This window comes from Rhinoderma darwinii, assembly GCF_050947455.1.
Source record: "Rhinoderma darwinii isolate aRhiDar2 chromosome 5 unlocalized genomic scaffold, aRhiDar2.hap1 SUPER_5_unloc_20, whole genome shotgun sequence".
NCBI lineage: Eukaryota > Metazoa > Chordata > Amphibia > Anura > Rhinodermatidae > Rhinoderma > Rhinoderma darwinii.
The window spans coordinates 283,101-297,835 of NW_027461777.1; the positions used below are offsets into that span (position 1 = coordinate 283,101).

Here is a 14,735-nt window from a genome sequence, read left to right on the forward strand (position 1 = left end):
TGGGCTGCATATTGTTACAATGTTATATGACTTGACCCAGAGTGCTGGGTGTGGTCACTCAGCAGTGGCGGATTAAGTGTACCCTGTGCCTTGGGCTGTTGACACAACTTGGGCCCCCTTCTCTCCCCTCGCACGCAATTCGACCCCCCCCCCCAACCCGCTGACACAGTACCCGTCAGTGCCACTAACCTGACGGATACAGGTTTTAGCACTAGATACAGACGCTATTTATTCAGGATATAAAGCAGCTGTATCTCAAAAAGTAAAAATAATTTTTAATAAAAAGTATTTAGAAAGTTGCACCAAACACACTGTTTTATTAGAGAAACAAAAAAAAAGAATAAAAAAAAAGGTATCACCTCTCTTTAACCCCTTAATGACCAAGCTTGTTTGGACCTTAATGACCAAGCCAGATTTGTCAAATCTGGTATGTGTGACTTTATCAGAGAATAATTCTGCAATAGTTTTGCATATCCAAGGAATTCTGACATCGTTTTTTTGTCCCACGTTGTACTTTATTTTATTGGTAAAAGTAGACTGATACGATTTGTGTAAATTAATGAAAAAATATCTAAATTTATGACATTTTGTAAAAATTAACATTAACATTTTTCCCTATTTGGAACTGGCAATATGTCACATATGTGTACATACATACTGTACATTTTTTTTATTAAATATATATTTCCATCTCTTTACTCTATTCCAGCAGCAATTTTGAAAAAATAAAATACATTTTGAACAATTTAGAAGACTTACAAATTTAATAATCATTTCATACATTTTGAAGTACATTTTGTTTTCCTGCACCAGGTTTTCAGGGCCTCATAGGGGTCAGAATGATGGAAACCCCCACAAATGACCCCATTTTGAAAACTATACCTATTAAGGTATTTATCTAGAAGTGTAGTGAGTATTTTGACCCCACAGTTTTTTTGTAAGAACTCATGCAAAGCAGGTGAAAAAAAATTAAATTCCACTTTTTCCACAAACGTGTTATTGTAAAGACAGATTTCTTTGTAAAGCGAACATGAGAATAAAGAAACACACCCAAAAATCTATCACCCTGTTTCTCCTGTCTTCATAAATACCACCATTGTGGCCCTAATACGCGGCCTGAACACACGGCAGGGCCCAAAAGGAAGGGAGCACCTGGAGGCTTTCAGGATACATATTTTGCTTGAAAATGTTTTAGACCCCACCGCATATTTGGAGAGGCTTTGAGCTGCTAGACCGATAGAAACTCCCCATAAATTACCCCATTTAGAAAACTAGACCCCCTTTGATGCCACAAACATTTTGACCCCACAGTTTTTTGCTAAATTTAATGTAAAGCACGTGGAAAAAAATAAAATTCCACTTTTTACACAAATGTGTCATTGTAAAGACAGATTTCTTTGTAAAGCGAACATGAGAATGAAGAAACACACCCCAAAATCCATCAAGCTGTTTCTCCTGTTTTCAAAAGTACCCTCATTGTGGCCCTAAAACGCTGCCTGGACGCATGGCAGGGCCCAAAAGGAAGGGAGCACATGGAGGCTTTCAGGGCACAATTGAATAAATTATAGGCCCCATATCAAGCATTTAGAAGCAATGAGCTGCCTGAGCAAAAAAAAAAAACACCCAGAAATGACCCCATTTTAAAAACTAGACCCCCTAAAGGTATTCATCTAGTGGTGTAGTGAGCATGCAAAAGAGAAGTGAAGCTGTGTATTTATAACGGATGCATGTCGCTATAGACGTATTTGCCTGTACTTATGACTATGGCTTGCTAAAGAAGCAGTTGTCCCTCATCTGATGTCATTGTGGACAGAATTCTGTCCTAATATAAAATCAGTCAGAGAGGAAAAAATAAACTATACTGGAGTGACGGGCAATATTTAAAAAAAAATAATGGAGGAAAATGCATCCAACTATGTTGCAAACTCGAGTCTGTTCACTGAACACCTGCACGGCTGTCATGACAAGGTTTTTTTTTTTCAGTGACTGGTTGTACAACGTCTCTTTAGCTCCATCAATCCCTATATGACGAACGTGCCAACTGATTCTGCCCAGCAAGGTAGGAACTGTTATGTGCACAAAACAACCAACGGTTAAAGTATATATAAAGGGGCAGTGTCCAAAACCATCTATAGGAACAGTAAGGGTATGTTCACACAGGCGATTTTCAGCCGTTCTTCGAGCCGTAAACGCCCCGAAAAACGTCTAAACATGCGGGGGGCTGAACGCCTCCTAACATCTGCCCATTAATTTCAATGGGAAAAACGGCGTTCCGTTCCCACAGGGCGTTTTTAAAAACGGCCACGTAAAATAAAGCAACGTAAAAAGAAGTGCATGTCACTTCTTGAGCCGTTTTTGGAGCCGTTTTTCATTGACTCAATAGAAAAACAGCTCCAAGAACGGCCGTAAAAAACGCCGCAAAAAACGCAAGTTGCTTAAAAAACAGCTGAAAATCAGGAGCTGTTTTGGCTTGAAAACAGCTCCGTATTTTCAGACGTTTTTTTTAAGCGTGTGAATATACCCTAAAGGATCCCCAAAATGATGTCAGTATTTCCAGAAGCATTGTCGTGTGCAGGAGGTCCTGCGAAAACCCAAATGTAGTAAAGCCCATAGTGTATCGATTAGGAACAGCTTGATTATTAGTGATCCTCCAAATAAAAAAAAAAGATCATGCCCGTATCACCAATTAGAAATATTAATAAAAATAACAGCTTTGTTCAAAAGAAACAAAATGATCTAAAATATGAAAGGGTTAAAATATTTTCTGAATAAATAAACTCTACTACCTCTCCCAAAATAATTCCTCCCCACTTGGAAAGCTCACAAACTAAAATGAAAATATAAATTAAAATTGAGTTGAAATGGGCACATCGGGCAGTAGAAGCGACTATCCCTCCTCCTTCCATGCTTACTGGAAATCCGGCACCTTTTTTTGGGGATATCTTTGCGTCTCGGTGGAAGGGACGGGGTGAAGAAAATGGCGCTCTGCAAGACTTTGCACATCGTCAGACTTGTAGGGTTATGCAGGGTCATTGGAGTAAAATAGGAGACGCTCAATAACCTCCTCCTGGAACTGGAGGAAGGTGAGCGTTCCTTGTGTTTTTTATAAAGTACAAACCCATTATAGGTAGTGATCTGAATTAGGTAGATTGCTACCTTTTTGTACCAGGCCCTGGTCTTCCGCTTCACTAAATACAGTTGAAGCATCTGGTCCGACAGATCTACACCCCCATGAATATATTGTACTCTGTCACACAGACAGGCCTACGCTTTTCCACGATGGCCCCCTCTCTCTAACAGCCACCGTGGTGCCTGGATGCATAGTGGACAACATATAGATGTCCTTCTTCTCATTCCACTTTACTACAAGTAACTGCTCGCTTACCAGTGTGAATGACGCCCCCCTTTCCACACGTCTGGACACCAATTGCTTTGGGAATCCCACTCTGTTTTTATGGACTGTTTAGCAGGCCCCTGTATTTGCAGCATGGAGGGATTTAAAAAGGGGGACACTACTATAAAATTATCAGTGTAGACATGGTACCCTTGGTGCAGGAATGGCACCATTAGGTCCCACACAATTTTGCCGGATGTGCCAATTGTCTCTGGGCAGCCTGGGGGATTAATTTGGCGGTCTTTGCCTTCATAGATCAAGAAACCACAGGTGTAACCTGTTGTGCTCTAGCACACTTTATATAGTTTAACGCCATATTTTGCACTTTTGGAGGGGATGAACTGCCGGAATGAAAGACGGTCTTTGTAGCTAATCAGGGATTCATCCACCGATAAATTTTGATCTGGGGTGTAGAATTTGACGAAAGATTCTTGTAGGAGGGAAATTAAAGGCCTCAATTTATTAAGGCCACCGTAGCTTGGTTAATTTCTTTGGGGGACTTGGGAGGTATCTGTAAAATGCATGAAGCGCATTATAGATTCATATCGGTATCGGGACATAACTGCTGCAAATACAGGGGTAGTGTGGACAGCTCTTGATGCCCAGTAGGAGCGGATAGTTGTTTTTTTGACCAACCCCATATTTAGATTAGGCCTAAAAAAAAATTAAGCTCAGGGACACTAGTAGGGGTCCATGATGAGTAGATGGATGTGGGTTTCTGTGCAATAAACTGTCTTGCATAGATATATGTCTATTGGACAATTAACTCCAGGACTTGGTCACTGACAAATATGTGGAAGAAGTTCAAAGGGGTATAATTAGCAACATCCACATTTATTCCTGGGATTGCTGACAGTTGCGGGACCTGGAGGTAAATTAAATTGCAGGATCCCAGAACATGGGAGGCCCTGCACCACTTGACCCTGCACCGGGGATTTGACAGCAACAATTGATTCCACCACCATAGGGCCTGGGGTCCAGAGGTAGAAGTATAACTTGAGCCGTCACTGTCTGAAAAAAGTTCCACCTCTGAAGCAGTCGGTGTGGCTGCCTGAACTGCCGGAGCATATCAAGGTGTACGCTTGCTCCACAGTAAACCTTCTCTGAGCCATTATTTAGGTAGAACTGTAACCATTAGGCTACTACGTTTTTTTACGTTTTATGTCTAAAAAACATTTTCTTTGTTTTTTGGTATTTTTTTTCAAACTAAGAAAAAAAAAAAAAGTTTATCACTAGGTAGATAAATAGATTCCTAAATCCAGCGCCAAAAAATATATGTAAAACTGGCTGATCACTTGTGCTCACACAGGGGATGAGGGGGCACAAATGGGGTGATCAGGGGGCACAGACATGAAAAGTTTGTGTTTTTTTTCACTTTACTTCATTTGTACAGCTCAGGATTTGGTTATAGTGTCTCTCTCTTCACTCACAGATCAACTACAGTGAGGGGAGAGGAAGACAGCCAATGTCCTTGTTGTATTTTCTAAACAGACTTACATAGATCACTGCAGGGACCACTCAGATTGATCCCTGGCTGTTACTATTTGCCATATGCTGCCACAGGCAGCATTGGCAATATACAAACGGCGCATACCGTTATCAGGGACAGGGTGGTGGGCGGGCGAGGGTCTAATAGGTGCTGGCCCTTATTTTTACTATTTCTCTCTTTTCTCACAGAATATATTCTTAATATAAAACTTTTGACATGTCATAGTGATATGTCAGACTTTTTAATCGGTGGGGGGTCTGAGCACTGAGACCCCCACCGATCGCTAAAGTGAAGCGGCAAAAGCACTCGATTGAATGCTAAGCCGCTTCGTTTCTGATCGTCATTCCTCGGAGTGGTACACCACTTGCTCGGCTTTTCAAGAAGAGCAGATCAGAAACTAAGCGGCACAGCGGTCCTTCTGCCACTTTGTTATAGCGATCCATGGGGGTCTCAGTGCTCGGACCCCCACCGTTCAAAACTTCTGACATTTCACTATGACATGTCAGAAGTTTTTTAGTAGTTTAGTTACACTTCAACCCCTTCCCGCCGGATCACGTATATTAACGTCATTAAAACCGGTGTCTTACCGCATTTTGACGTTACTGTACATCATGGAGATGAAGCTGGCTCAGGAGCTGAGCCAGCAACATCACCGCCGGGTGACAGCTGTATGTTACAGCTGGCACCCTGAGGTATCGGCCAGGACCGGAGCTGGCCTCCGATCCGACCGATTAACCCCTCACATGCTGCGTTCAATAGAGATCGCAGCATGTGAGGAGTTTATAGCCACCGACACCCCAGCAACGTGATCGCTGGGTTGCCGGTGGCTGCAAAGGCGATCGGAGGGCTAATGCTTACCTCCCGATCAGCCTGTAACGGAATCCTCCTATGCCTCGTCGTCGGCGGGGCCCAGGAGGCTTCCGGTACCATCGGCAAGATGGTGCCGCCTTAGCTTCCGGCTCAGAAGCGGAGCTGGCGTCATCAGCAGTGGGTGTCCACTGTATGTTACAGCGGACACCCCGATCTATCACCAGGAACCGGAGCTAGCTCCGATTCCTGGCATTAACCCCTTCGATGCAGCGATCCATTGTGATCGCTGCATCCTAGAGGTTTGTAGAAAATCGGCAGCCTTGCCATGCGATGGCAAGGCTGGCGACTGTTACTATGGCAACAGGAGCCCTAACAATGGGCTCATGTCTGCCATTACGTAAGCTGATTAGGCCCCGCCCAGAGGCGGAGCCTGATCGGCTTGCTGTCAGTGAACAACTGACAGTTCCAATACATTGCACTACATAGGTAGTGCAATGTATTAGAACATCAAACAAACAGTTGGACATTCAAGTCCCCTAGTGGGACTAAAGAAAAGTGTAAAAAAAAAGTGTAAAAAAGTAAAAATAAAAGTTGTAAAACATACAATAAAAGTTTAAAATAATAACACAAAACACAATCGCCCTTTTTCACTTATCAAGTCATTTATTATAGAAAAAAATAATAAAGCCATACATATTTGGTATCGCTGCGACCGTAACGACCTGAACTATAAAAATATTATGTTATTTATCCAGCGCAGTGAACGCCGTAAAAAAAAAACCTCAAGAACACTGCCATAATTACTGGTCACTGTCTTCCAAAAATTGAAATAAAAAGTGATCAAAAAGTCGCATGTATCCAAAAATGGTACCGATAAAATCTATACCTCGTCTCGCAAAAAACAGCTGCATCGACGAAAAAATGTAAAAGTTATGGCTCTCACAACTTGGCGACAGAAAAAATACATTCTCTTTCCAAAAGTAATTTTATTGTGCAAAAAGTTATAAAAAAAGTTCTATAAATTTGGTATCGCCGGAATCGTACTGACCCGCAGAATGAAGGTAACATGTAGTTTATAACGCATGTTGAACGCTGTATAAAAAAAAAAACAACTAAAAAACTATGGCAGAATTTCTTTTTTTTTTGTCACCTTGCTTCCCAAAAAAGGATAACAAGTGATCAAAAAGTTGATTGTACCCCAATATGTACCAATAAAAGCTACAGCTCGTCCCGTAAAAAAAGAGCCCTCATACCACTACGTCTATGAAAAAATAAAATAAGTTAAGGCTCCAATGATTCAGGAAAGAAAATTATCCAGTTGTGCCGGCCCGAGGGGAACATTTCTTCTGTTTCAAAAGGCGATGTATCAAGGCACTAAAATTAGGGAACCAGGAAGGGGAGGGCCCAAACATATCTGCTGGAAGCGACGGTGCCCGTATTATACCAGGACAACACTTTCCCGGCAAAATTCCCCAAACTGCAAAGGTGCGGAGTGTGGACCAAAAGGGGCATAAGGAAGGACATTTATCAGTGCGACACCGGCCTGTGCAGAAAGGATCGATCACAGCGTAATACACATCTATGGATCATTTTATTATTTTTTTTACCTTATTATTATACCACCTGACTATGCCCCTAATGTACTCTGCCCAGCTCAGATGTGCCCCACATTATAAACGGAAACAACAGTGATACTCCAAACAAAACTATTACCAAGCAAATTCCACGCTCCAAAACCCAAATGGCGCTCCCACCCATCTGAGCCCTACAGTGTGCCCAAACAGCAGTTTACTTCCACATATATGGCATCACCATACCCGGGAGAACCCTTTTAACAATTTTTGGGTGTGTGTCCCCAGTGGCACAAGCTGGGCACGACATATTTGACACTGAATTGGCATATCTAGGGAAAAATTTAAATTTGTACCTTCCGCAGCGCGATCGTTTATGGAAAAGACACGTGGGGTGAAAATGCTCACTACACCTCTTAATAAATGCCTTGAGGGGTGCAGTTTCCAAAATGGGGTCACTTCTCAGGGGTTTCTTTTATTATTTCACATCAAAGCCTCTGCAGTTGTGAACCAATACTTTATATGTCGCCAAATTAGGCCTCAATTTTACATGGTACTCTTTCACTCCTGAGCCCTGTCGAATGTCCAGGCAAAAGATTAGGGCCACATGTAGGGTGATTCTAAAACAGGGAAACACCGCATAATAATTGAGAGCTGTCTTGTTATGGTGGCACAAGCTGGGCACCACATATTGGCGTATCTAAGGAAAAATTACCATTTTCATTCTCCCACATCGTGTGCACACGAATTTCTGCAAAACACCTGTGGGGTTAACATGCTCACTACACCCCTAGGTGAATACCTTGAGGGTGTTGTTTCCAAAATGGGGTCACTTCTGGGGGGGATACACTGTTTTGGTCCCACAGGGACTTTGCAAATGCAACATAGCGCCCAGAAACCAAACCAAATGCAGCAAAATCTCTACACCAAAAGCAACTGGCGCTCCTTCCCTTCTGAGCCCTGCCGTGTGCCCAAACAGCATTTTATGACCACGTGTGGGGTATTGCCGTACTCCAGAGACGTTGCTTTACAAACGTTGGGGTTCTTTTTTTCCTTTATTTGTTGAGAAAATTAAAAATTTGGAGCTAAAGCTACGTCTTATTGAAGAAAAAGGATTTTTTTTGTTTTCACTGCCCAATTCTAATAAAATCTATGAAACACCTATGGGGGCAAAATGCTCACTACACCCCTAGATGGATTCCTCAAGGGGTGTAGTTTTCTCAATGGAGTCACTTTTTTGGCGTTTTCACTGTTTTGGTACCTCAGGGGCTTTGCAAATGCGACATGGCCTGCGCAAACCATTCCTGCTAAATTTGAGCTCCAAAAGCCAAATAGCGCTCTTTCCCTTCTAAGCTCCGCTGTGTGTCCAAACATCCGTTTATAACCACATGTGCGGTATTGTTTTACTCGGGAGAAATTGCTTTACAAATGTTGTGGTGCTTTTTCTCCTTTAGTCCTCGTGGAAATTAGAAAAAATTAGCTAAACCTACATTATCTTTGAAAGAATGAAGATTTTTATTTTCACGGCCTACTTCCAATAATTTCTGCAAAAAACCTGCGGGGTCAAAATGCTCACTATACCCCTAGATAATTTCCTCAAGGGGTGTAGTTTCCCAAATGGGGTCACTTTTGGTGGATTTCCACTGTTTTGGCACCGAAAGAGCCCTTGAAACCTGACATGGTGCCTAAAATATTTTCTAATAAAAAGGAGGCCCCAAAATCCACTGGGTGCTCCTTTGCTTCTGAGGCCTGTGTTTCAGTCCATTACCGCACTAGGGCCACATGTGGGATATTTCTAAAAATTGCAGAATCTGGGCAATAAATATTGAGTTGCGTTTCTCTGGTAAAAACTTCTGTGTTACAAAAAAAATAGATTAAAAATGAATTTCTGCAAAAAAAAATGAAATTTGAAAATTTGCTCTTGCTACCGCCCAGCCTCTTCCTGACTTCATGGAAGTCACCCTCTGTAACTTTCCATAATTCTCATAGTAGTGAATGGCAGTTACGGAAGCAGCGTAGCATGCGAGCTACGCTGCTTCCGTAACTACCATTCGGTTCTATGGGACTTACGGAAACAGTGTAACTCAGCAAACTATGCTTTTTTTTGTAACTCCCGACATTGAAGTCAGGAAATGGCCGGGAGGCAGCGAGAAAGAGGTAGAACATGGTTTAGGGGGCCCCGTTCTTAAGATAGGTGCGGGTCCCAGAGGTGGGACCTCTTTGGCCACTTTTGACCTTCCTGACAGAGCCACATTTTTCAAATCTGACATGTTTGACTTTATGTGGTAATAACTTCGGAATGCTTTTACATATCCAAGGGATTCTGAGACTGTTTTGTCATGACACATTGGACTTTATATTACTGGCAAAATTTGCTCCATCATTCAGTATTTAATTGTGAAAAACACCAAAATTTAGCGAAAAATTGCAAAAATGAGCATTTTTCTAAATTTAAATGTATCTGCTTGTACGACAGGCATTTATACCACACAAAATAGTTGCTAATTAACATCCCCCATATGTCTACTTTAGATTGGCATTGTTCTTCTGAACATCCTTTTACTTTTCTAGGACGTTACAAGGTTAGAACTTTAGCAGCAATTTCTCACATTTTCAAGAAAATTTAAAAAGGCTATTTATACAGGGGCCAGTTCAGATGTGAAGTGGGTTTGAGTCCCTCATATATTAGAAACCTTCAATAAGTCATCCTATTTTAAAAACTTCACCCCTCAAAGTATTCGAAATAGCATTTAGAAAGTTTCTTAACCCTTTAGACGTTTCACAGGAATTAAAGCAAAATAGAGGTGACATTTACAAATTTCATGTTTTTTTTCAGAAAGTATTACCAGAAAAATGCAACTCAATATTTATTGCCCAGGTTCTGCAGAGTTAGAAAATATCCCACATGTGGCCCTAGCGTGGATTCTTTGGGCCTTCTTTTTGTTAGAATATATTTTAGGCACCATGTTTGAAGGGCACCACTAAAAGTGACCCCATTTGGGAAACTACATCCACCAAAGAAATTATCTAGGGGTATAGTGGGCATTTTGACCCCACAGGTTTATTGCAGAAATTATTGGAAGTAGGTGATGAAAATGAAAATCTACATTTTTTCAAAGAAAATGTAGGTTTAGCTAATTTTTTCTCATTTACACAAGGACTAAAGGAGAAAAGGCACTGCAAAATTTGTAAAGCAATTTCTCCAGAATAAAACAATGTGGTTGAAAATGGCTGTTTGGACACAGCAGGGCTTAGAAGGGAAAGAGCGCCATTTGGCTTTTGGAGCTCAAATTTAGCAGGAATGATTTGCAGAGGCCATGTCACATTTGCAAAGCCCCTGAGGGACCAAAACAGTGAAAACACCCAAAAACTAACTCTATTTAGGAAACTACACCCCTTGAGGAATTCATCTACGGGTGTAGTGAGCATTTTGACCCCACAAGTTTTTCATAGAATTTATTAGAATTGGGCAGTGAAAATAAAAAGACGTAGATTTAGCTCAAAATTTTTCATTTTCTCAACAAATAAAGGAAAAAAAGAACCCCAACATTTCTAAAGCAATTTCTTCCGAGTATGGCAATACCCCATTTGTGGTCATAAACTGCTCTTTGGGCACACAGTAGGGCTCACAAGGGAAGGAGCGGCATTTGGATTTTGAAATGCAGATTTTGCTGGATTGGTTTCTGGTCGCTATGTCGCATTTGCAAAGCCCCTGTGGGTCCAAAACAGTGGAAACCCCCCCAGAAGTGATCCCATTTTGGCAACTACACCTCTCAAGGTATTCAGCTAGTGGTGAAGTGAGCATGTTAACCCTGCCGGTGTTTTGCAAAAATTAGTGTGCACTCGATGTTTCAGAGTGAAAATGGGATTTTTTTCTATAGATATGCCAATATGTGGTGCCCAGCTTGTGCCACTATAACAAGACAGCTCTCTAATTAACCCCTTCCCGACATTTGACGTATCCATACGCCAAAGTTGGGTAGGGGAAGTATGGAACGAGTTCACAGAGTGAACCCGCTCCATACGATGCCAGTGTTTGCTGTATGTTACAGAGTAAAGAGCGGCATCTCGCTCGAGTCCGATCCCGCTCGTTTATCTCGTTAAATGCTGCGGTCAATAGCAACCGCAGCATTTAACTCATTAGAAAGAGGGGGGCGACCCCCTCTAACAGCTCATTGCGCCCCCCGCAACGCAATCGCGCGGGGGTGGGGCGATGGTTTCTATGGCTGCCTGGGGGCCTAATGAAGGCCCCCAGGTCCGCCGTCTTTGTGCATCTATTGAGCCCTTACATAAGTACTTACATTAGTATTGCAGTATATTGTGCAAGCGATCTGACGATCGCTGGTTGAAGTCACCTAGGGGGACTAATAAAAAAAAGTAAAAATGAGTTAAACAAAGTTTTTTTTTTTATGTAAAAAAAAAAGAAAAAAATTAAAAGTGCAAAAAAAAAACATTTCCCCATTTTCCCCCTAGACAGAGGCGTAGCTAGTTTCTCCTGCACTCGGGGCAAAGATTCACCTTGGCGCCCCCCCCCCCCCCCAAACTCTTTCCCGACATCTCCTTCCCACTCACAATGTTTGCTTAATCAACCAATCAATGAGGTGTAACTTTTTTTTCACTTTTATTTTAATGTAACTGGAGCATAAAGCCATTTGTACATTTTACAAGCAGTATAGTTCTATGTGCGGTCCTTGTTTTGCGGATCCGTGATATGAAGCCGTATAAATGGCAACGGTTGTGTGCTTGAGGCCTTGGGCCTCATGCCCACTTCAGTTTTTTTCATCAGGGTGCTATCCGTTGTTTGAACTGATAGCACCCTGACAAATTTATTTCAATAGGTCCATGCACACTTCCATTGTTTTAACTCAATCGTGCCGCCGTTCCCTCAAAAATAGGGCAGGTCCTACTCCTGCCCGTTTTTGACGGAACAGTCTCTGCATTTGCATTGATTTGGTCCGTGAAACAACGGACTGTACACGGAAGCCATCCGTGTGAGGTCCGTGATTCACGGAAACCGTCATTAGCGGCAGTACAACGGCCGACGGAAGTGTGCATGAGGCTATACAGTCAAATCCTTCCTCCCCACTAAAACAGATTATACAGAATCCCCTCACCCAACTTATTTATATGCATACTCACACACCTCCGACACAAAAACGATTTATAAACACACTCACACACCTCCACACACACCTCCACACACACACACACCTCCACACAAACGCACACACACACACACACACCTACACACACACACACCTCCACACACACAAACCTCCACACACACACTTCCACACACACACCTCCACACACACACCTCCACACACACACACACGCACACACCTCCACACACACACACACACACACACACACACACCTCCACACACACACACACACACACACACACCTCCACACACACCTCCACACACACTTCCACACACACCTCTATACACACACACATACACCTCCAGACACACACACAAACACACACCCCCAAACACCTCCAAACACCTCCACACACACACCTCCACACACACACAGACACACACCTCCACACACACACACACACACACACACACCTCCACAAACACACAACTCCACACACCTCCACACACCTCCACTCACACACACACACCTCCACACCTCCACACCTCCACACACACACACACACACTTCCACACAGCTCCACACACACACACACACACACACACACAACTCCATACACACACACTTCCACATACACACCTCCACAGACACACACACACACAAACACACCTCCACACACCTTTACACACCTCCACACACAGCTCCACACACACCTCCATACACACACACCTCCACACATACCTCCACACACACACACACACACCTCCACACACAAACACCTCTACACACACACACACACACACACACACACACACACACAGAAACCTCCACAAACACACAACTCCACATACACACACACACCTCCACTCACACACACCTCTGCACACAAACACCTCCACACACAAACACCTACACACACACACACACCTCCACACACTTCCACACACACCTCCACAAACACATACACATACCTCCATACACACACATACACACACCTCCATACACACACTTCCACACACCTCCACACACACACCTCAACACACTCACACACACACACACACACGCGCGCGCGCGCGCGTGCGCGACACACACACACCTCCACACACACACACACTCACCTCCACACACACCTCGACACGCACAAACACACCTCCACAGACACACACACACCTCCACCACAGATACGCCTCCACCCACACACACACACACACACACACAACTCCACACACACACTTCCACACACACACCTCCACACACAAACACACATGCACACCTCCACACACCTCCACACACCTCCACACACCTCCACACACACACACACACACACACACACACACACACACACACACACACACACCTCCACAAGCACACAACTCCACACACACACCTCCCCACAAACACACACCTTCACTCACACACACCTCCACACACACACACACACACACACACACCTCCACACGCACACGCACACACACACATACACACACGCGCGCGACACACACACCTCCACACACACACACAATTATACACACCTCCACACACACACACACACAGACACACGCACGCACACACCTCCACACACACACACACACCTCCCCACACATACCTACACACACACATACGCACACACACACACGCACACCTCCACACACACACCTACACACAGACATACACACACACACACACACACCTCCACACACACACACACACACACACACACCTCTACTCACACCTCCACACACACCTCCACACACACCTCCCCCTACTTGCACATACACAGCTGTACTTATCAGTTCGGAGCTCCGTAGTGGGATCTTCATGTTATGAGGGGTCACACGTTGCAGGCAGGAGAATAGCTGTGGATAAGACTGCTCCTCCCCATCCCTCTCTTCCTCCATCCTCCCTGCTTGTCTGTCTGCTAGCTGGAGCTGAACACTTCAATGGTGTTCTCCTCACAGGCAGAGTGTATGGCCGGCTGCATTATATGACGTCACATGTGACGTATAATGCAGCTGCCCGGAGCACACACACACACGCTCTGCCTGTGCAGGAGAACATCGTGCATACATTACACAGCTCCCACTCCTGTCCCATGTGCTGCCCATGGCACTAAATGTCTATGGGGGTATCGGCCCGGAGGGCACATGCCTCCACTCCCCTGGTCGGCGCCCCCCCTTCCTTCCGTTGTAGTTGCATCTGGGGCACATGCCCCGCCTGCCCCCCCTAGCTATGCCCTTGCCCTAGAGCATAGTAAAAAAAAAAAAAAACTTAATTGGTATCGCCGCGTCCGTAAAAGTCTGAACTATTACAATATATCATTATTTAACCCGCACGGTGAACGCCAGAGCCTCTATTTTTTTGGTCA

At 43.8% G+C, this 14,735-nt stretch overlaps 1 protein-coding gene across 1 annotated transcript in view; it reads right to left on the minus strand.

The window, feature by feature from the left end:
• LOC142687189 (uncharacterized) overlaps positions 1-14,364 on the minus strand; it is a 31,849-nt gene extending 17,485 nt beyond the window's left edge. Inside the window, exon 1 of the mRNA XM_075847554.1 lies at positions 14,147-14,364. Within this exon, the coding sequence (XP_075703669.1) occupies positions 14,147-14,268 (122 nt within the window). The 5' untranslated portion in view covers positions 14,269-14,364. The remainder of the gene's footprint in view (positions 1-14,146) is intronic.
• Between the last annotated feature and the right edge of the window lie 371 nt (positions 14,365-14,735).